This window comes from Neolamprologus multifasciatus, chromosome 8 (genome assembly GCF_963576455.1).
Source record: "Neolamprologus multifasciatus chromosome 8, fNeoMul1.2, whole genome shotgun sequence".
NCBI classification, from domain to species: Eukaryota; Metazoa; Chordata; class Actinopteri; order Cichliformes; family Cichlidae; genus Neolamprologus; species Neolamprologus multifasciatus.
The window spans coordinates 26,532,392-26,554,421 of NC_140446.1; the positions used below are offsets into that span (position 1 = coordinate 26,532,392).

Here is a 22,030-nt window from a genome sequence, read left to right on the forward strand (position 1 = left end):
TGGCTTTTCTTTTTTTTATGACTCAAACTTTATTAGATTTTAATATTTAAAAACAAACAAACAAACAAAACAAAACAGAAGATAACAGAATGGACATTCCCAGTCACAACAGCAAAACAAATTGAGAATCAATACATATTCTCATCCAAAAAAACAAAATCCATAATTACGTAAATACACAATGATGCCAATATTTCACACAGACCCACAGACACAGGTATCATATTTAGTCCAACCTTAACTACTTTAGCCGGATACGTCACTGACCTGTATATGAAAGGTAGTTGGCCCATTTATCATTATAATCATCCAGTCTATTTAGCAGCCTATATGATAATCTTTCATAAGCTGCCACTTGTCCCAAAGAAATATACCATTTCTTTGGAACAAGTGTCCCATTATTCCTCTCTGGAACCAGAGCTTCCAAAAAAAGGGTAATTTGGCGATAGAAAGTTTGGGATTATACCAAATACCAGCAGATTGGTTGAGATGTGGGTCAAATTTGAACAATTTTGACATTCTTTTCCATACTTCTTTCAAAAGAGAAAATACCGGATGTGATTGGATGTGGGGGGACAGATTAGTTGATCAGCTATATAATGGTGTGAATGGCGAGCAGGCAGTACTTTCAATGGAGAACCAAGGAGGCGCTTTCTCGGGGCGTAAAAACCAATGTGCCAAATGCCGAAGAGAAAAAGCAAAATGATTTAAAAGTAGATTGGGCATCCCTAACCCACCTCTGTCTACTGGTTTCTGCAATTTTCTCAAATTCAGTCTAGGCTTTTTATTACTCCATATAAATGCCTTACAAAGCTGGTCAAATTGTTTGATGTTTGTTTGTTTAGTTACATTTACCTTTCCCCACATTGAGAGATACATCTGAGACCAACGATCAACATTAATTCTCATATCGCTGAGTAAAGGTTCAGAGGCGAGAAGGTAATGCCTAAATACTTAATGCCCTTCTGAGACCAGGAAAACATACCGGTTTGAAAAAGTGACCTAGGACAATAAACTAGTTAACGGAACAGCCTCTGGTTTGGTCCAATTCACCTTGTAACCAGAAATAGCTGAGAACGTATTTATTATTACCTGCAAGGACTTTAACGACTTTTCTGGGTCTGATATAAAAAGCAAAATATCATCGGCATACAACAACAGTTTATGACAGTCTCTCCCTATACTAACACCTGGATAATTGGGCTCCCTACGAATAGCCACTGTGAGCGGCTAAAGGGACAGAGCAAAGAGGAGTGGGGAGAGGGGATCCCCCTGCCTGGTTCCTTAGTTCAAAAGAAGGCCCTATTACTCCATTTGTAAGTACTGATGCCTTGGGGTGTACATATATAAGCTGTATCCAGTTAATAAAGCTTTCAACTAATTGCTTTTCAATTACACGTGACAGTATGATTATGTGTTAGCACACAAAGTATCCTGCAATGCTTGGCACTGGTTAGTGGGTTTTCTGTGGTTTGTTTTCATCTACTGAGTCCAGGAGGAGCTGTGCGGCGATTCCTCCCTCTGAGGTCGAGTCACACTTAGCTGTCCAACCCAGTATCAGCGTGCAAGAGACACCCACGTCCCAATCAGTCCACTGTGTCAATTTCATGCTCTGCCTCTTTAAAGCGTGATATGTGCATGCATGCAAAAGTTGCATTGACGATATGTTTAAAGTCAAGGAGTCAGTAAGGAGAGCATAAAATGTATGAAGTACATTCCAGGGTCTTTATTCGCCAGAAACAATTGAGCTAATCGGCTAATATGGAATTACATGTAAATGTGTTAATAATGTCTGTTTCAAAACCTTCCTGTGATTAATTTCATGTTGGCTTGAAATAAAACATCTCCATCTGCTGTTACTGCAACTTCTGCAACCACCTCACACATTTCTCTATAATGCTGAATGATGTCATATAATGAAAAGACAGTGAAGTGAAATTTTAAAAAACACCTGTGAAAAAATACTAATAACTACTTCATACAACTACAAACTAAAGAAGTACATAGTCCAAATTTCCCATGATCAAAGACAGAATGTGATTCAGCTGTCAGTCGTGCTGCTGGCTGCTGAGTCGAAAGAAGAAAAATCATTAATCTACTTTTGTCTTTTTGAGCTTAAGAGTTTCACCGAGAGCACAATATTACCAAGAATGGAGGATCTGACTTTAGGATTGGTCTAATCTCCACATCCACCAGGTCAAAGACTCACATTTTGTCTTTCAGTGGAAGGTTGTCACTGACTGCGCATGTTAAGTTTATTTAGCTTCAACTTGGAATACATAGTGGTCACGCAATAGATGACAGGCTTTAAGAACAGTGTAAGAATTTAATAGAATCCAAGTGTGGGGAGAAAGAAATGTGTGTGTTCACACGTGTGGGTGACCGTGTATTTGTGAGAGTGGGTAGAAAGAAGAGCTCCACATTGAGCCCTCAGGGATAAACAGGTAAGAAAAGTAACTGCTCTCCTGAAACACACTATCAGTTTTAATGCAGCCTTCCAATTTTGTACCCCAGGTGGGGAAAAGATACCGCCTCAGATTTGAAACCCCCTGCTTCATCGACTCCACATCCCTCAGTGGCTAAAGCCGTGTAAACATTTAATAAAATTACTCTGTTTAATCCCCCAAGTTCCTCAAAAGTCAAATGGCTCCCTTTTTACATTCCCAACAGGTGATGAGAAGCAGAAACGAAGCATGCTTGATCGAGGAGGAAGAGAATAGAGGAGAATGTAATAGAGAGCTGGGTGCTTTTTGGGAAGCTGGATGGGTGGGCGTGTGGGGGGGATTGACTGTTTAAACACTCACAGACACCCATGCATGTCGAGACTCCAATCCTCTGGGAAATCAGGGCCCGGGAAGCCGTCAGCCTTCCTGGAAAGATCCCTATTTCTAAGCACAGAGAGCTGACATTTTGAAATGTGAAGCAGCCAAAGCACCTGCCACATCCAGAGGCTCAGATGAGACAGACAGGAATGGCAAATGGCCTCCATTTGTTACAGTTTTAGATCTCATTGCTGCCTTTGTTGTCCTCCTTCTTCTTCTCTGTCAGCCTTCATCTCCAGATTCTTCATCACCGAGCTATAACTTTGGGAAGCAGCTGGGTGACAATAGCCCCCTTGATATTATTGATCTACGTCCTCAATTACCTTCCAACTTTCAATTATTTAATACCGGTCCAGCTACTTTACTTCCAGAAGTCGTTCAAAGAGAGAAAAAGCTTTAACTCTCCAATCACACCATGTCACACATAAAGTATTTATGTGCTACACGTCTTTCCTGATTGGTTTTACACTATAATTCAATCACAACAGTGTTGGTTTGTAAAGCATGTACCTCACCCTCCACTCGGTGTACCCCTTCACGACAAACTAAGTGAACTTTCGAGACAACAACGTCCATCAAATAGTTTCACATCAAAGTGGAATCTGAGCATGTTGCTCTTTCCACAGCTTTTATGCAGAGTGGAGAAAAACAAGTTCAGGCTGTTTTCACTCTCGCAGGCATTATTTTTAAAGATTCTTATTTTCTTGCTTTCATCTCTTTTGACTACCCTGGGGTTTGCCAGTCAAAAGACTGTTTTTTCTTGTACTTGCTCTTTAAAATCAGTGTTTTTTATTTGTATTGATCTGACTCGTATTCATGTGCACCAGGAAAATTACACTTTACAGATAATTCCTTTTACATAAACTGCAAATAAAATCACATGAAGAGACTCAGTGACTGACCAACTGGAAGAAATGTAGCTTACGAAATATATTTTTTTCATCAGTGTGTTGTATAGAAACTGTACAAATACATGTAAACAGCGGTGTCAGGGTATAACACCACTCCTAATGTGGTGTCTGAATCAGCTTTACTGCTAATTTATGTTTCACTAAATGTGTTTGTGTGTTTTTGTCAGTGTTTGTTAAATGTTATAAGCGCATGTCTTTGTTTTCTTATTTATATGCTTCAGACTTTTATCCATGTTTGGATGGTTTTGTATCCAAGTCCAAGCAAGAAGCAAGAGTTATGTGCTAGCTAATTTACTGATAACTTTAAATTCCAATAAATCACATAAATCCTCTTTTTCATGAGCGCCTGAACATGATTCACATTATTGTAACACCTGAGAGAAAACATACACTGATCACTGATTTATTGTATTTTACTCTGAGCACTCAAAGTACCAACACACCTCATTTACTCAATCACACACATATTCATGCAAGTTGGAGTTTTTTGTATGTTTGCTTTTCTACACTTCAGCACCTTGTCTAACATTTAGACACACACTCATACTCTGATGGATGCATTGGCTACAGGGCCTGGGCACCTCGAAGTCACTGAGTTGACCATGAATTCCTCTGTATCCACCATTTTCTAGAGTCAACTGTAAGCCCTTGGTGGAAACAGGTCATGCAGCAGGACAATAATGCCAAAACGCAAGCAAAGACTTTCAGTCCAGACCTCAAAGTGACTGAAATGGTGTGATGGGATGTTAAGAGAGTTGTATATAAACAAATTCCTGACATAAGTAGTCATTTTAAATAATTGTGTGATGGCTGCACTTACAGCCACACAGTGGTAATACCCACCATGTTAGTGTAGAGGCTTATAAGTAACATTGCATTCACATGTCTTTCTTTAAATATAGGAATTAGTTTACAGGACAATAAATAACTGGTTTTGGTTTAGAGTTAATTCACATATCCACATAACACTGTATTCTAAAATAAGTGCGCACATTTTAGTTTACACTGTTATGTATGATTAATCTTTTGTTTTCTGAGTTACCTTAGTTGCAGCTGTTCCAGTCCCTTGATTAAGGAGCCAAGAGGTGGAAAAGGGGCGGAGCCCGCTTTAAAGGAAGACTGCAAATTGGTTCATGCCATAACTCGGGACCATGGGGGGGAATTGGAGTTCATTATGTTTGGTTTAGTTAGGTTTTGTGTGTTTTACCCCTTCTCCTGTTTTTGTGGGCTGATCAGCCACTATTTAAGTTTCCCCTTTGTCTCGTTAAGTTAGGTCAGTTTGTTTGAGTTATCATAGTGTTGTCAACTTTGAGTAGAGTTTTGTTATTTTGACCTCTTTTATGGGCCCAAGATTTTGATTCTTTTTGCATGAGTTAACCAATTATGTTTTTTGGGTTAAATAAAAAATCATTTTTTTGGACTTTAACCTGTGCCTAAGTTTCATTCACTGCTCGGTCCATCACAAATGGACACTTGTTTTTTTTATTGCCATATGAGAACTGGGATAGCCTCCAGAATCCCAGCAATGCAGTGGAAGCGGATGGATGGATGGAAAACCGTGCATACACTGCTTCTCATTTCACTAAATTTGTTTTTGTTGTTGTTGTTTTTTTACAATTCTGACAGATTTTCTTTTTTGGAAGAACAATCTGCTGTTAGCAACCAGTAAATTAGCAAAAAACAAAAAAGCATTAATAACATTTACTGAATAAAGTCCTGCAAAGTCTAATTTTTGAACCTTTATTTAATGAGAGAGTGAAGTTCCTGAGATTGTGAGAATGTCCTTGGTGAAGTCAGGCAACATTAACCAAGCATGTTGTTTGTTTGTAAAGGAATAATTCACGCAAGGATTTTTGGACACTTTCTGCACATTTTATATGTGAAACATGCAGAAGGAGCCAGTCTGCTATGAGACAGTGCTAACCACTGAGCTACTGTGTTTTATTCTTAAGCTAACAGCTATGCATCATCAGATAGCTGCTAACACTGTCTGGTCTTTTTTCTGTACTGAAAAAGGAAAGTGCACGATCTGAACAGGCTCCTGCTGCAGCATCACTCCAGTGGAAGGAGAGCAGAGATTTCAGACATCCTGTGATTTTGAGGTACTGGTGATATAAAAATCATGACAAGTGAAGCTTTAAATAATTGCATGTCTTTAACTTCTCATATGATAACAAATGTCAAATATTTATCGCCATATGCTAACTAATAATTGAAGGAATTCTGACCTGCTCCATCTCACCGACGCTATCTGGCAGTACGTTATTCCAGAGGCAACTGCACTGCAGTGCATTCACGCAGACTTAAAAATGTAATCTTAGGAACATATTTTGATGTGTCTCCACGTGTGCAGTATCATGTTTTCTCTGTAGCTCCACCTTTTTAGGCTTTTTAGGCAGCTCAGAATCAATGATCTAAAGTACTAATTTGTACATATCTTCATCTGCATGCACCCTGATGTGCAACCTTTGCATCGCATGTGCAAGAATTAATTTTCTATTTACTTCAAAGTCATCTCATTTTAAATTTCTTTGTAAAAAATTGTCACTTTTCCAGATCTTTTACTTTGGCACTGCTGATTGGTCTTTGCAGTCTGCCTCCATTGCAGTGCTTCATGTAGGTGCGCCTGTGATTTGAAGATGACTGGTGCCCTCTAGCAGCTGGATTTATATATACAGAGACGCATGAAATAAGGTGGATTTTCTCTACATGTCCTCTGTGTCAGTCTTACTCTTACTCACTGTCAGTATACACTCATAAACATACAGCCCTGCCTACTAAGCAGGTTAGACTGTAACTGCAATCACCTGCAAGCTGTTAGGAGAACAACATGATCAGCCCCTTTTCACTCCTATGCTCGTGTAATTTTCTCTAGCAGATGCTTTGCATATGGCAAAGGAATCATTTTGAGCCATGAAGGACTTCACTGAAGGAAATCCATGTAATCTGCTGCGCCTCTCAGTTAATCAGGGAGCTTAATAATTCATGAAATCATTCATAGTGTGACTAGGTTGCAGTTTCAATGAGCCCAACCCAAAGAACAGCAGAGGGGTCTGGGGTCTACTGAGGAGGAGAATATTTATACCTTCAAGCATTGCGTGAAGTATTGGAAGGGCAAAATGACTGCGCACAGTTTATCCAGAAAAGAAATGAAATACAACCAAAGAAGTAAAGATTGTTATTGTTGTTTCATGTGGCATTTCAGACCTCACTCATAGCGTTTTCCTTGATTAGCACTCAGTAGCTTCAGTAATAGGAAATGCCTGCACAGCAAAGTAAAACTGACTTCTTCGTTTTAATATTTAAAGTGAGGTTTGGTCCCTGCATTATGCAGCCTGTACTATCCTTAATGTGATGTTAAAAGGACACAAATGTGGTGTACTCCAAAATGTTATAATACTCCACCCATTCAGTGGAAAGGATTGGGGGAAAAGCACAAAATACTCACTTTTCTTTCATTACTACCACTGAGGTGCCCTTTAGCAAAGCCTTTAATGTCACCCAGACATCACACCCCACCCCAGCGGCTTCAGTGGAGCTTCTCAATGACCAGTAGGGTCAAACTGGGGTTGAGTTCACATTTTCCTTTACTTTTTATTTCTATGTTTTTCATTTTAAGTTATTTGTCAGTAGGGCTGTGCAATATGACCAAAATCTCATATCCCGATATAAGAATTCTATCGTCCGATAACGATATAAATCACAAAAATGTAACATTTTCTGTAAATTCTGTGAATCTCGGGCAGCTCGTCTTGCGGGAAGTGTTTCCAGCTGCGCATCATGTAGCTGGAGTCGAGTGTTTTAACCGATGCATGAAACGATACATTTTTAGACATAAGTTGTAACGGCCTAAAATGTAAAATACTTTGTGAGTATTTATTACACGGCGTGCTGCGGGGAAAAGCCTGTTCTAACGTTTGAGTCTAAGGTTTATTTTTTAGCACCTGGCGGCTCTTTTTAATTCTCATCCGTAAATAATCTGCTCTTTCATGTGATTTAGTTTATTTTGAAAAGGATCTTGAGCTTTATTGTGAAAGGTTTATGTGGAACATAAACAAGCGGACACGCGATGCTGTTACCGTCGTTGTTGCTAACCACAACGCATAAAAACAGGCGCTTGTCCATCTGTAGTGTGGTTATATTAAATATAAGAGAAAGAGAGAACTTTAAGAAATTAATATAGCCGCTACAGTGACCATCAAAACGATGAAAAAATATTGTTGTAAACAGTTTATTTTGTGACACCACGAAACAAACGATAGCGTAAAATGAAACGATAGACGTTTTTATATCATCATCCGATATATATCGTTATATGAACAGCCCTATTTGTCAGCATTTATTAAAGGTTTGGTTTTGATCAGACTTCTCAGCGATCACTTTGAAGTACACTAACCTATATGAAAAGTGTATTTGTTAACATTATGTCACTAACTTTTGATATTGAGCTCATTATGATAAGATTTTTCAAAGCTAATACAGCATAATGCATTTAACTTTAACTAACACATGTTTCTTCCTAAAAAAAAAAAAACATTATTTTGTGTATAATTCACACAGAAACATTCTCAAATCAAACCTGAGATATGTTGCACTCTACAAATATGTTGCTGCACACAAGAAAGCATATTTTATTTAAAACATGATTTTTGTCTCCTAGGGCAGCGGTCTCCAACCTTTTTTGCGCCATGGACCGGTTTATGCCCGACAACATTTTCACGGACCGGCCTTTAAGGTGTCACGGATAAATACAACAAAATAAAACTAGTACCGGTACCGAAAAAAAGAAGATTTATTCATAACACACGTGAAAAGACTCAGGAAAACCGAGTTAACGATCAAAACGATAACAAAATAATGCTGAAAACCGATAAAAACCCTGAAAACCATACATTTCACACCTGAGCCTCAACTCTCGCGGCCCGGTACCAAACAACTCACGGACCGGTACCGGTCCGAGGCCTGGGGGTTGGGGACCGCTGTCCTAGGGCATATAATTCAATAAAAATCAGTGAATATGACATATTTCAGAGCTTTAATGCTTAGATAACTTTTTTTTTATATTAATAAGACGTTTCAAATCAGATGACGGTGGTGTTACACAATCAAATTGTGCAGATAACACACCAGACTAAACATGCACAACATAAATAATGAAACACACAGACACAAAAAATATGTTTTATAAATGTAGGCAGCAGCGTGTTCAGGTTAAATCCACCTGACAATCATTGGACAGCTGAACTTGCAGCTTGGATGAAATGACCCTTTCATCCCACAGATGTAGGTTTTATTTCCATTGTCTCCAGACGACCAGGTATGGAAATTTACACTGTGCATCTAAAAGTGGCATAAGCACAAGCTACGAGGCCCCTGGGAGCGCGAGTCAGTGACGTGGAATCAGGGCGGGGTTTGCGCAGTTCATCACCGCACAGGTGTAAGAGTGTGGAAATGTGCGTGCTGAAGAACAAGTTGTTTGAGCTACTCTGCGCCGTTACTTGGGCTCGGTTCTCGACTCCGCTCTGGGATGGATCGCAGCTTCCTGGGGAACTGCCCGCCGTTATTCTTCCTCGCCCTCATTTTTGACGTTATTGGTCTGATTGTACTGTTGGTCGGGATTTTCGGAAACCTTAAACTGGACGGCCGCTTCTATGGAGATTTCCTCATCTACACGGGCTCACTCATCATTTTTCTCAGCTTAATGTGGTGGGTACTGTGGTACACGGGAAACGTACAGCTTTACTCGGCTGACAGGACAAACTCCATCAACTTAAGGTACTGGGCCAGGAAACTGTCCGAGAGGCTGTCCGTGAGCGGCAAGAAGCCCATGGAAGCAGATGACTTCAAGAAAAAAAGCACGGGGAACGGGAAAGAGATGAGCGGCACTGTGCGTGCGTCTGCGCCGCCTCGGGTTATGTGGGAAGGTGGCAACTTAGTCTTGTCCGGCCATGACAACAAAGGCTTTGATGGAGGGACTGAGTGCGCATCCCTAGCATACAAAAACATGGAGCTGGGGGTGCTGAGGAGCCCAGATGTGGGTCTGCAGGCACAGGATTGCAAACCAGAGAGGCTGCTCTGACAGATCATGGTGCGTATTTCACCCAACAACAAACCAGAGGCCTTATTCGCGTCCTTTCTGTCTTAAGTCTATTATTAGAACTTGTTCAGTGTTGCAGAGACTTTGAAAACCCATTCCCTCCCTAACCTACTGAATTTCCTGACACTGTAACCTGTTACATTCTGTAAAAGTTAAAGCAAACCTCTGAAAAATGTATGATCCCCAAAAAGTCTGGCTGTGTGGAACCCAAAAACAATTCTAATTGAAAGTCATAAATATTCAGCACGTTGCCCTGCTTTCACCCTTCCTGCCACTTTGCTGCTGTTTTGCTTGTTGTTAGCTGCTCACTGCCACAGCATTAACTCTTTCATCAGTGATGTTGGCATCCACATTGTCTTACATAATGACAACCCACTCGAACTGCCGTCACCCCAGTTATAATTATCAGATATTTTACGTCACACTACTCTTAGCTGTCACCCACAGGGAAAGCGGAGGAATGGGTGCCCTCAGATTAGAGCTCTTCCAAAGAGTGGAGCTCAACACCAGTTCCCCCAAAGAGTAGCTTTCCAGGACCTTTCTCAGCACTCGGCTCATGAATAACTGTAATAATAGATTGAGGGGTTTTTTCTTTTCTTTTCCTAGCTGCTGTGAAAAGATCTTCAGTGGCCTGTGGCAGCTTTTAATTAATGAGCCTGACCATTTCTACTCACCTTCACAGTTATTATTTTAGCTGTCAGTTTGCTTGTAACTGGCTGGCAAGCCAGACCTTTCGGCCAAAACGAGCAATTGCATTTTAATGGAACAAAGCAGCACTTTTGATCCAGTGAAATGGAGTGCGGTAGGTCGGTAGGTGGGTGGTTGTAGGTATGGTTGGGCACCCGGCCACAGAAAACGAGCAGGGATCATATACGAATCAGCCTTTGCCCATCCAGTAGTTCCATGTAGTTAACTCTAATGGCTCCTAGCCAGAGTCCTACATTACCTAACTTGACTAATGATCTTAAGATATGGAAATGTGACAAATGGTGTGGTCACAAAAGCAAACACTGCATTCTCGACAATAAGGCTGTGTTCTGTACTCTGACTTTACTGCGTTTGATGTAAGACAAGCAAGCAAAACTAAGGTCACGTCCCATGTTTCTGGGAACACAAGAGTCTGTATACCTCCACTGGAGTTCATATTTTTCTACATTTACAAGGTTTCTGGTACTAAATCTTAAAGCAGTTTTTCCACACATGGATTAAACCTAGCCCAGGCCCAGAAAAGAAAAAATCAATGAAGACTTTTATTGAAGAAAAGTTTCTGCTTATGTGGGCTCAGTCTATGTTTTGGGAGCTGAGCCTTACTGACTAAACAATCTATTTTATCCAACATTTATCCAATGACATAAAAAGGGTTTTACAGTTTATTTAAAAATGTAAAAGCCAGGAAGCTGACAATTTTAAAATCAAGACTTGATGTTTATTAAATTATACTTTTGATAAATAAGATATTTACTCTTTAGAAAAGTATTTTTCAGACAGACATCCAGCTGTAATTGGAAAAGACCAGCCATCACAGGTTAATTATAAATCATAGCTACTGAAAACTGACTAAACTGCAGTCAGTTATGTTTAGATAATATTCTTTTAATTTGACATGCTTCATTGCATGTCTTTATTGCATTTTAAATTTCATTCCTCTAAATCTATTCTTTTTGTAATTAAACCTAGCATCCTTTAATCGTACACTTGCATTTTTACTTCAGTATACTGAACTAAACTTGGAGTCAGTAAAAGTTTCACAGGCTGGTTTGGTTGAAGGTGTGTTTGGGCGGAGTCACGGTGCAGACCTCAGTATCACTGAACTCACTGCCCACAGTTCTGACTGAAGGCACATTATTACCCGTGTTTATCACTGTACATTCCTCCAGTGATCACACACCTCCACCTAAGGATAACATTGCTTTTGTAGCAACCACCTATTCTTTATATAATGAGTCAGTGTGTAATGTGTTTCAGTTAGATTTGATATTACACTGTGCACCTAAAACTGCAAACAAGATATTTCATAACATACATTAATCCTGCCATTAGCAGTTAGGATCAGGATTTGGTGTTGAGCCGTGCATGTACTTGTTGCTATAGTACGCTAATGATACTGAATGGATTCACTGTTTCTTTGTTTGTTTGTTTGTTTGTTTGTTTAGTAAATATCTAGTTCTTTCAAAGGTTTCTTTTCTTGGGGGTTAAATAGCAGATAATAATCAGTTATTTATGTTAGTTTATTATTTAAAATTTAAATTCACATTCCCATCATGAAAAAAATATTTATACAATTAACTTGGCTCTTAGTTAAATAATGTTTGTGTAAAATTACACAATTTCACCATTCAGTCAATAGACAAATATCATTATTAGAAGCAATTTGGTGTTTTTGTTTTTGCCTTTTGAAAGGAAAACCATGCTAAAGTGTTAAAAATGGTGAATCCTTTTTTTTATTTATTTAAGAGCATAATGAACTTAATTATTGTTTAATTATGGTTTATTGCATAGGAAATGCTTCTTTTTAATAACCACTAAAGAAAAAACTTTCCAGCCTAAAACTTGAACCAATTGAATCGAGTAAAATAATGAATTATCACTTTTTAAGTTATTACTCAGACAAAAATTATTCTAAAAAAAAAAATGCTACTACAGTGGATAATTTTAAGTTCAAAGTACACAACAAGAATTTAAAAGACACATCCTTTTTACATTTTTTTCTTCCTATTTTCTGGCACTTTATCCACCAAACTTTAAAATTAAAACTTAGACTCAGAATAAGGTTTCAGTAACTGGCATAAAGATAGTTACAGCCCTGCAAATGATGCAAACGTGTTTCTTTATACTTAAATGTGAACCAAATGACCAGAAAAAATGGTCTGGATCAGTACTTTGAAAGCCTTAACACTGAATTACTAAAATAAGTTAGCAAACCAAGTATTTTTTAAAATGTATCCACTTCCCTTTTCCCTCCTTATTCTCAAAAAAGTCCTTTATATGTAAGTCTTTTTTTATTCATATATGTGTGTGTGTGTGTGTGTGTGTGTGTGTGTGTGTGTGTGTGTGTGTGTGTATATATATTGTTGTACAAGTTGAGAGTGAAATCTTGCAGAACCTCATATCCTATTACCATGTTCTGAAAGTCAGTTGCAATTGATACTTTAATTTAATCTGATTCTCAACTCGGCCAGTAAATAAAAGCCTCGTCTCCTCTTCTTCTTTACAGGTGATGACCGACTTTCCCATTGTTTTGAAGGGTGGTTCTCACTCCTTCACCGTGCCTGAGCCACGTTCCAAAAACTCCAACAAACTGAAAAACCTGAGCCGATGTCACTTTTTAAAAATATATTATTAAATAGGGGAGACAGTTTCTTAATCAGGGAAGAGCCCCACATCCACATTAAGGAGACGGGCTGTGCACATTGGAAGAAAAAGTCTTGGACATAGTTTCTTTTTTTTCTTTTTTGTGCACTGTTTTCATGACAGATGTCAATAATTTTTTCAATAAAGTGTATTTGAATGTAGTCATTGCCTGATTATCTTCATGGATGACTGCTTATGTCTGATGCTCTCCTTTTTTGAGTTCACCTTCTGTTCTGTATGTCTATTTTTTTCTAGAAAAATACACACTAGAGAGTGTAAATAATACCTTATGATTGTAACACACATTTTTCTTTCAATTCAATTCAATTCAATTTTATTTATATAGCGCCAAATCACAACAAAAGTCGCCTCAAGGTGCTTCATAGATACAGAGAAAAACCCAACAATCATATGACCCCTATGAGCAAGCACTTTGGCGACAGTGGGAAGGAAAAACTCCCTTTTAACAGGAAGAAACCTCCAGCAGAACCAGGCTCAGGGAGGGGCGGCCATCTGCTGTGACCGGTTGGGGTGAGAGAAGGAAGACAGGATAAAGACATGCTGTGGAAGAGAGACAGAGGTTAATAACAGATATGATTCAATGCAGAGAGGTCTGTTAATACATAGTGAGTGAGAAAGGTGACTGGAAAGGAAAAACTCAATGCATCATGGGAATCCCCCGGCAGCCTACGTCTATTGCAGCATAACTAAGGGAGGATTCAGGGTCACCTGGTCCAGCCCTAACTATATGCTTTAGCAAAAAGGAAAGTTTTAAGCCTAATCTTAAAAGTAGAGATAGTGTCTGTCTCCTGAATCCAAACTGGAAGCTGGTTCCACAGAAGAGGGGCCTGAAAACTGAAGGCTCTCCCTCCCATTCTACTTTTAAATACTCTAGGAACAACAAGTAGGCCTGCAGAGCGAGAGCGAAGTGCTCTAATAAAGCGTCCCGCTTTACATTTCAACTACAGATAAATTCGACGTAACTCTTTATTTTTGTATCATTTTTTTTGTTAATCAAAACTTAACGTGCGTGTGTGCGTGTCTAGGGCTAAAATATGTGGCCTGTATATTTCTAGATTTTCCAAATCTACCTGCAGGTGAGAGAAAAGCTCGGCTCTGTCAGTGCTGGAACAGAATATGTTTGTGAAATGAAGTTACGTCCAGCAACAGAGCTGGGAAATTTGTTGTCAACATTAAGGAAACACATTTCCCCTCCATCACACAGAGTCATCAGAAAAATGTGAGACGTAGATACAGAAAGTAATGTGATCCGACTGTTTAAAGTCTTCCTGATTGTTAGACGGCTGGCACAGAGGAGGGAGGCAGCATTCGTTTTTTCACTCCTTGTCTTTTCCTTTTTTTTGTGTGTAACAAACTGTGTAAAAGCTGTGATTTACTGCCAGAACTGCATGTTAGTTGTTTACTCCTGTCATGGATTATTTCACCTTTGTTGGAGGCTGCCTGGTGTTTTTCTTTGTTGCTGTCTTCCTGGATGCAGTAGGCTTTGTCCTCTTCTTCACTGGCATTTTCGCTCCCCTCGACTTCTGGGATTTCTTTGTCTTCTCTGGGCCACTCCTCATGTTCCTCAGCCTGGTGTTGTGGATCTTCTGGTATCTTGGAAACCTGGAGGTACCAGTGGAAGACCTCTTACATCACTGAGATTCTCCATTTGTGTCATAATTAGAAGCACAAAGCAGATTTCTGGATGGTGATGTTGGACCATGGAATCGGCGCTGAAGCTTCAGGTGCAGATCTTCACATTTAAAGCATTGTGTAGTCCAGAATAATTTTCCTTTAATAAAGATCTCTATACTCTGCAGGGTGAAAATTCTGAGCTTCATCACAATCTCATAGGTGGATATTTGATTCACCAACAAAAGAGATGGAACCTTGACCTGAAAGTCTCCCTGTATGCTGAGCACCTTAAACTCAGCAGCTGCACATCAGCATGTAAGACAGTCCCAAAGTAACATTAGCAAGAGAGAAGAGACTAAAAGAAACGTGCTAATCACAATGCTGTATGCTTTATTGTTGTGGTTGGTTAATACTTCCTTGTGTTGCTTGTAGGGGTGGGTTTTTATAATCGATTTATCGATTAAAATCGATTCTGGCTTGGATAACGTAAAATCGATTCATTAAAATCCTGAATCGATTTTTTAATATAAATTTATTTTGCCCGAAATGCCAGAATCTCTGGTGAAATCTCACAAAATTTCAACAACCACCAAACAGCTAAGACAGTAAATGAGAGCAGGAACACGGATTCTGCACAAAGACGTAAACACACAGCGCGACCCGCGGATCAGAATCAGTTAGATGTCGAATTTCTCACAGTCGGGGCTGAAAGCCGACAGCTCGCTGATTCTGATCTGTCGGCGGGTCCGCGCTTTGTGTTCACGCCCTTTATGCGCTGATTCTAAAGCTGTTAGTTTGATGTCTCTCCAAACAATATTGACCGAACCAGCAGCAAAAGAAGATCCAAACTACGCTTCACATAAACATCGTCATGTATTCACTCTGACTTTTGCTGTTTTGCTTCGACCACGATGCACAGCTCTCTCTCTCTCTCTCTCTCTCTCTCTCTGTACTGTTTTCTGCATTATTCGCTTGCTTGTTACGCACAAGTCTACCGTTGTTTACAGCACTATCGGCCGACGTTTTGTTTTTTTTCGTTTTATATACTTCCGAAAAGAAAACCTAATTTCTGCCATTCAATACTGAACAAATTTAAACTTTTTAAAATTATGCAAAATGCAAAACGCTTAGCCGTGTGTCTAATAAAACCACTGTAACTTCAGAGGTAATGTTCATGTGTTGATTAATGGTTTTCTTTCGTTTTTGATGTACTGCAGAATATTTTTAAAAAATCCCAGGCCAGGAAAAATCACCTTCATGTTTTTCTGTGTTTTATCTTCAGCTACTTTGACACAAAGGCATCTGCCATGACGCTTACACCTTTGATAAAGTCTTGCGTGTGTCAGCTTCCTTTTTATAGATACATCCATCCATCCGCTTATCCTTTTCAGGGTCGCGGGAGGCGCTGGAGCCTATCCCAGCTGTCATAGGGCGAGAGGCGGGGTACACCCTGGACAGGTCGCCAGTCTGTCGCAGGGCCAACACACAGGGACAGACAACCATTGCACTCACATTCACACCTAGTGGCAATTTGGATTATCCAATTAACCTATCCCCACAAGCTGCATGTCTTTGGACGGTGGGAGGACGCCGGAGTACCCGGAGGGAACCCACGCAAACGCGGGGAGAACATGCAAACTCCACACAGAACGACCCGGCCTGATGTTGGAATTGAACTCAGGACCTTCTTGCTGTGCGGCAACAATGCTAACCACCGTGCCACCGTGCTGCCATACATATAAAAAAATATGTAAATGTACTGATCTGAATTATAATATTTCTGACTGTCAAAATTTCCCAGATTCAAATTGAATTGAATCGAATCGAATTAAATCGAATTAAATCGAACCGTGGATCGAATCGATTCGGGACCTTGTGAATCGGAATTGAATCGATTCTAGAAATCAGTGACGATACCCAGCGCTAGTTGCTTGTTTTACTTTACCTAAGTTTTTTAAAATCCGTTAGTGCTCTATATCATTAACTTTAAAGGTTTAGATTATTATTTTGCAGATTTCAAATCAAATCCAGCTTAAAGTTTGATAAGTGTTACTCAATCAGTAATTATGATCCAGTAATCTAATATATATGATTCTGCATAAATAGTACTTTTAAATATTTTTGATGATAAAACGTTTGTGCTATTACTAATTAGGGACAATGGATTTGTTTCCAACAGTTATTCAATACATACTATGTTCAAACTCTTTATCAGTGCCACTTTTTGTGTAGTACATCTAAATGTGGGCACAGAGATGCACATGAGAATTCATGCCCAGTGTTTTTGACACTATATTCATTTCTGATTAAATACTCAGATTTCTTGTGGGCCCATGTTTTTAGACCCCTGGAAAAATCCTGCAAGTAAGTGTTTGGGTGCACTGTGGTTGTGCTTATTCCAGCTCTTCTCTGATTCTCCGGTGTAACATGATTCTGTTTTGATTGTTTTGTTTCTGTTTTAAATAGTGTTTCATTTATTTCATCAAATTTTTGGGATGTTAAACATGTTTCCTCACTCTGGCCTGGAAATCAGGAGACTGTCCTCTATTTGCACATTTCTACTTCATTTACATCCTGATGAGGTTATTCACGTTGTTCCTTTGTCCCCACTGATTTCCTTCTAAGGCGTTTGCTCATGATTAGTCTCTGTGGTGATTTTCTTGTTGTGAAATCTAAGAATTGGTCGCACAACCCATTTAACAGAAACCAGCCAAACTGGGTCTACTGGGGCAAGTGTGCTCTCATTTTACAAGAATTTGTTTGTGTGAGGAGAAAAGACAGGAACCATTTTTCAGTGATACATAGTCCCACACATATGCATCCTTACACATATGGTGGAGTCAAACTTTTGAACAGAGGTTGTTTAGAAATATGTATTCTGACAGAATCTTTACCAGGAATGAGGTACAACTTGTTTCTCTGTCATACACCTTATTAACAGTCTAAGCTTATCACCACAATAATCCCCAGGCTTACAATACTGACAACAACAATAGCGCTGCAACACTAAACTGTTATCAAGTACATGTGATGAAATGACATGTTGAACAAAATAATGGATTTCGAAATGAAGCTACAGTGCCTCGTTAAAGTCTTTGCACTATCCCCATTTCCAACTCATAATCTCTTTTGAGTATAGCTGTTGTTTTTCAAGGAGCAATCCCACACAGTCATTCAGTCTCTCACAAGGGAAGTCTTTGGGAATGTGTCAGCATTTCATTACTAATTCATAACTTTAGCCTCGTTGCTCAAACAGGTCCAGGAAAATTACTTTGAGATGGTTGACATGTGATTCTAAGGTGTTGCAATCTCACTTTGTGTCTGTCTGTGTTCTTGTGTCTCTGGGGCTTCAGGTTCCACCTCACACCTAACATGCGTCTCAGTTACCTGTTGTCTGCCTGCTGAACAATGCCCGGCCAGCACCCACATGCAAACACACCTAAGTTTGGCCTGGGTCAACTGACACTGTTTGCCTCAGTGCAGTGGTGACAAAGGCTAAAGTGATTACGTTCTAATGTAGTGTTGTGTTGCAGTCAGGCATGCCAACAATTCATACTGTTCTCATATGATGTCAAGCAGTTTTGCAGTCCAAAGTCCAATAATGGCGTTTAATGGTACTTTTTTAATGGTACTATCCTCCAAATTTAAACTAAAACTTGCATCATCAGGGCCAGTGTTTCCCTCGTTAGTGAGCTGAGACATTTTCAAATTTGTGCTTTGACTTTTCATATTTCTTTTTAGCCCTACGACCATTTCCTCAGGAGGTTTTGCTATTTCCAAGTGACCAAGGTAAATAAAGATGTGCTCTAATGTTAACCAGGCATGGTTAACCTACTTTACATTGGGGTCGCACACATACACGCCCCAGCCATAGTTCATCTGATAACACTGGCTCAATTGGACACAATACTGTACAATCATTGTTTCTTTATGTCCTGCTGACAGGTTATTTATATTTATAGTTATTTATGGGCGGTTTTAAGCTATATTTAAATACAATGAACTTCCTTTAAGTTCATTGAAATATAATAGTATTCTACTTGCTTACATTTTGTCCTACATTTCACTTCATTAACAAAAATTAACTGAATGTGAACAGGTGTATTGTAGCAGATTGACCTTTAGGAATATGACAGGAAAATACAACATCAACAAACAAAATGTTAAGGAAGTTGGAAATAAATCATTTAAAGCTACTGTGTCTGAAATATGTTCCATAGCTTTATCTTATGTTTCTTATATTTTAAAAATAGACATCCTATATCTACTGATTTTTAAATCTAGATTTTGTTTTCAAGTGGTTGTGGACTGTGAACATGGTTGTAATATATTATATATTCTAACTGTATCTTCTCTAACTAATTAGCTTCTTTGACAAGAAATAGCTGTTTTTAATCATACGAGAACAGCAACAATGTAGCAGCTCATCTAGCTCATGATGCATCACCAAACATCAAAATCTGAAAAAATTCTAGCAGTAATAATTCTAGTGAAAATGGAAAAGTAATTGTAAAACAATCAATATGACCTTGACCTGACGCAAAACTTGGTTGACCCCTTAAGTGATCATTGTGTGCAAGTTCAGAACCCTCAACACTGTATAAGCTTGGCTGGATAAACTAAAAATGACCAACAAATTCATGTTTTTTAAGTTTGAAAATGTTGGTAAAGCAAAATTTACATAATTCATATTTGATAAACACCCATTAGGGACAATTGACTTAACTGGATTATTACCTGTATAGTAAACTGTTTTAGTTTGGGTGCATAAAATACATCAGAAAGGGATGTGGAACTAAAAGAATCATGAATTAAAAGCTATGGGAGAATTACATGATAGCATGTAGAGGCGATCGTGGCTGAAGAGTTGGGAGTTCGCCTTTTAATCGGAAGGTTGCCAGTTCGAGCCCCGGCTCGGACAGTCTCGTCGTTGTGTCCTTGGGCAAGACACTTCACCTACTGGTGTTGGCCAGAAGGGCCGATGGCGCGATATGGCAGCCTCGCTTCTGTCAGTCTGCCCCAGGGCAGCTGTGGCTACAACTGTAGCTGCCTCCACCAGTGTGTGACTGGGTGAGTAAAAAGCTTTGGGGTCCCTAGGCGGGACTAGTAAAAACACTATACAAATACAGGCCATTTAGCAAAGAGGATTTTTGAAATAACTTGTAACATTTTTTTAATCAGATTTGTGCAGGTTTGTGTGCCTGTGCTCAGAATAGCACCTGGGTGACCAGACTCTGAGTGACAAAGATTTTGCTTAAGTAAAATGTAACTGCACTTTAGCATTGTAGAACAGTAAAAGGTTTTGTTTAATGAAAGGCAGATTTGCAATTTTGGAAACTTTATCTCTTGACGATTTGACTCTGGTATCTGTGAACTGTTCTGCAGCACAATCAACGTAGCACAGAGAATAGAAAGTTCACTTTGAAGCTAAGACCTAGGGTGTCTCATATTTATTATATCATTTGTTTTTTGTACAAATTAAGGAATTTAATTGAGTTTTCTTCACATCAAGTCATATCCTGGTTGTTCTTTCCATTTTTGCTTTGTTTAAATTATTAAACTATTTTTGTTAATGAATATTTGGTTTTTCTACCAATGAAGAAGTACTCAGTCACAAACTGCTTTAAATATGGTGATAGTGTTTTTCTATTCAGGTATGCTTGCATTGCATTAGCAGTGGGTTTAGCATCATTGCCAATTACATGGTTTCCTGATGGCATTGCATGGTGGCTCAAAATCTCACAGTACTTTTTCCATTCATTATTACATTTATTTTTTTTACAAATCTCCTACACTGCTGGCTAAATCTTCAACCCATAACTGTACCTCTACTGTATTTTAAATATGTCTACATACATATTAGTCTTGGCATATTATTGACGTGGATTTGGACAGCAAACTGGGTTCTTTACTCATTAATACCTGCTGCCACTGGATTTTCTGTCCAGTTCTTTTGTAATGTCCTTCGGCCTTTTCTGCCTTTTCTTAAACATGACACCACTTCTGATGAAGCTAGGTTTAAGTTTCATTTTTTTCCACGCCTGCCACTTCTTCTTTTGTCCTCCACTTGCCCACTTTTTTAATAACCAACTGCACACTGTCCCAAGATGTGCCATGTCTTTGTCTAGAGGCTCTTTCAGGAATCAGAAATCTGATATCCAATATTCAAAGAAAAATTCTTAAAAGATCTTCAGAAAGTCTGGAGATCTACTGATCAAGGCTGGTTTCAAATATTACAGGAAAGTCTGCCTCTGCAAAATATATAGAAATAAATGTTAGCTCTGGACTACGTGTTAGTAAGGGTAGTGTAGATGCTTGCTGTGCATCATTTCATTTTGATTTTGATTTTATTTAGTGGTGGACATTTAAGTCAGCTGTATGACTGGACTTTTGTGTGGCAGAAAAAGGGAACCAAAGACAACATCTACCTATACTAATTTCACACTTATCCTGACTCTTATGTTACATCCAGTACCCTCCAATCTAACAATTTACATTATGAAGCTGGTCCTGTTTGACAGATTTGTCCCCACAGCACGAGTGACACACACAGACACATTAGAGCAGGGTGTCAAACTCAAATACACAGTGGGCCAAAATTCAAAGCCGGAATAAAGTCGCGGGCTAACGTTAATATTTATTGAAATATATTTATTCCTCCAGATATAAGAATGAATCTTTTCTTATGGACTCAAACACGTTTTGCTGAAAAGCTGAATATGGAACAAGCAAAGCTTAATACTAAACAATATATATATTAGCTGGATAATACCAGTAGGCCAGCTCTAATAGTAATTTGGTATGGCTTTGCGGGCCAAATGTAATTAGGCTGCGAGCCAAATTTGGCCCGCGGGCCAGAGTTTGACACCTATGCATTAGAGGATGAGAACACACTCGGGTAGCAACAGTAAAACACAGACACGAGGACATAGATACACAAAAACAGGCGCACACATTGAAATGATGTTTGCTTTTATTATAAGCACTCTGCAATAAATCTCTCCCCCCCCCCCCCCACCATCCCCCCAACCCCCCACCCACCCACAATGCAACTGCATTTCCCAGTTAATATTATTATTATATCTGGTTTTGTTCCTGGTCCACAGAAGTCCAAAAGCAGCCAGGTGTCTTGTGAAGTGTAAATCCAATTAAAATTTCAGAATTAGTCTTCTTCAAATAGTCGTACTCTTTAATGAATATTGCATTGCAGCTAT

The 22,030-nt window shown here is 39.1% G+C and overlaps 1 protein-coding gene across 1 annotated transcript; it reads left to right on the plus strand.

The window, feature by feature from the left end:
* Positions 1 to 9,126: 9,126 nt before the first annotated feature.
* Positions 9,127 to 13,411, plus strand: LOC146513226 (transmembrane protein 238-like). The gene is made up of 2 exons (XM_085170663.1): positions 9,127 to 9,821; positions 13,045 to 13,411. The coding sequence occupies exon 1, from the start codon at positions 9,261 to 9,263 to the stop codon at positions 9,810 to 9,812; it is 552 nt and encodes a 183-aa protein (XP_085026789.1). The 5' UTR covers positions 9,127 to 9,260; the 3' UTR covers positions 9,813 to 9,821; positions 13,045 to 13,411.
* Positions 13,412 to 22,030: the final 8,619 nt, after the last annotated feature.

What these genes read in the sequence shown, in the direction of transcription:
- LOC146513226 (XM_085170663.1), top strand. Translation starts at nt 9,261, where the DNA reads ATGGATCGCAGCTTCCTGGGGAACTGCCCGCCGTTATTCTTCCTCGCC.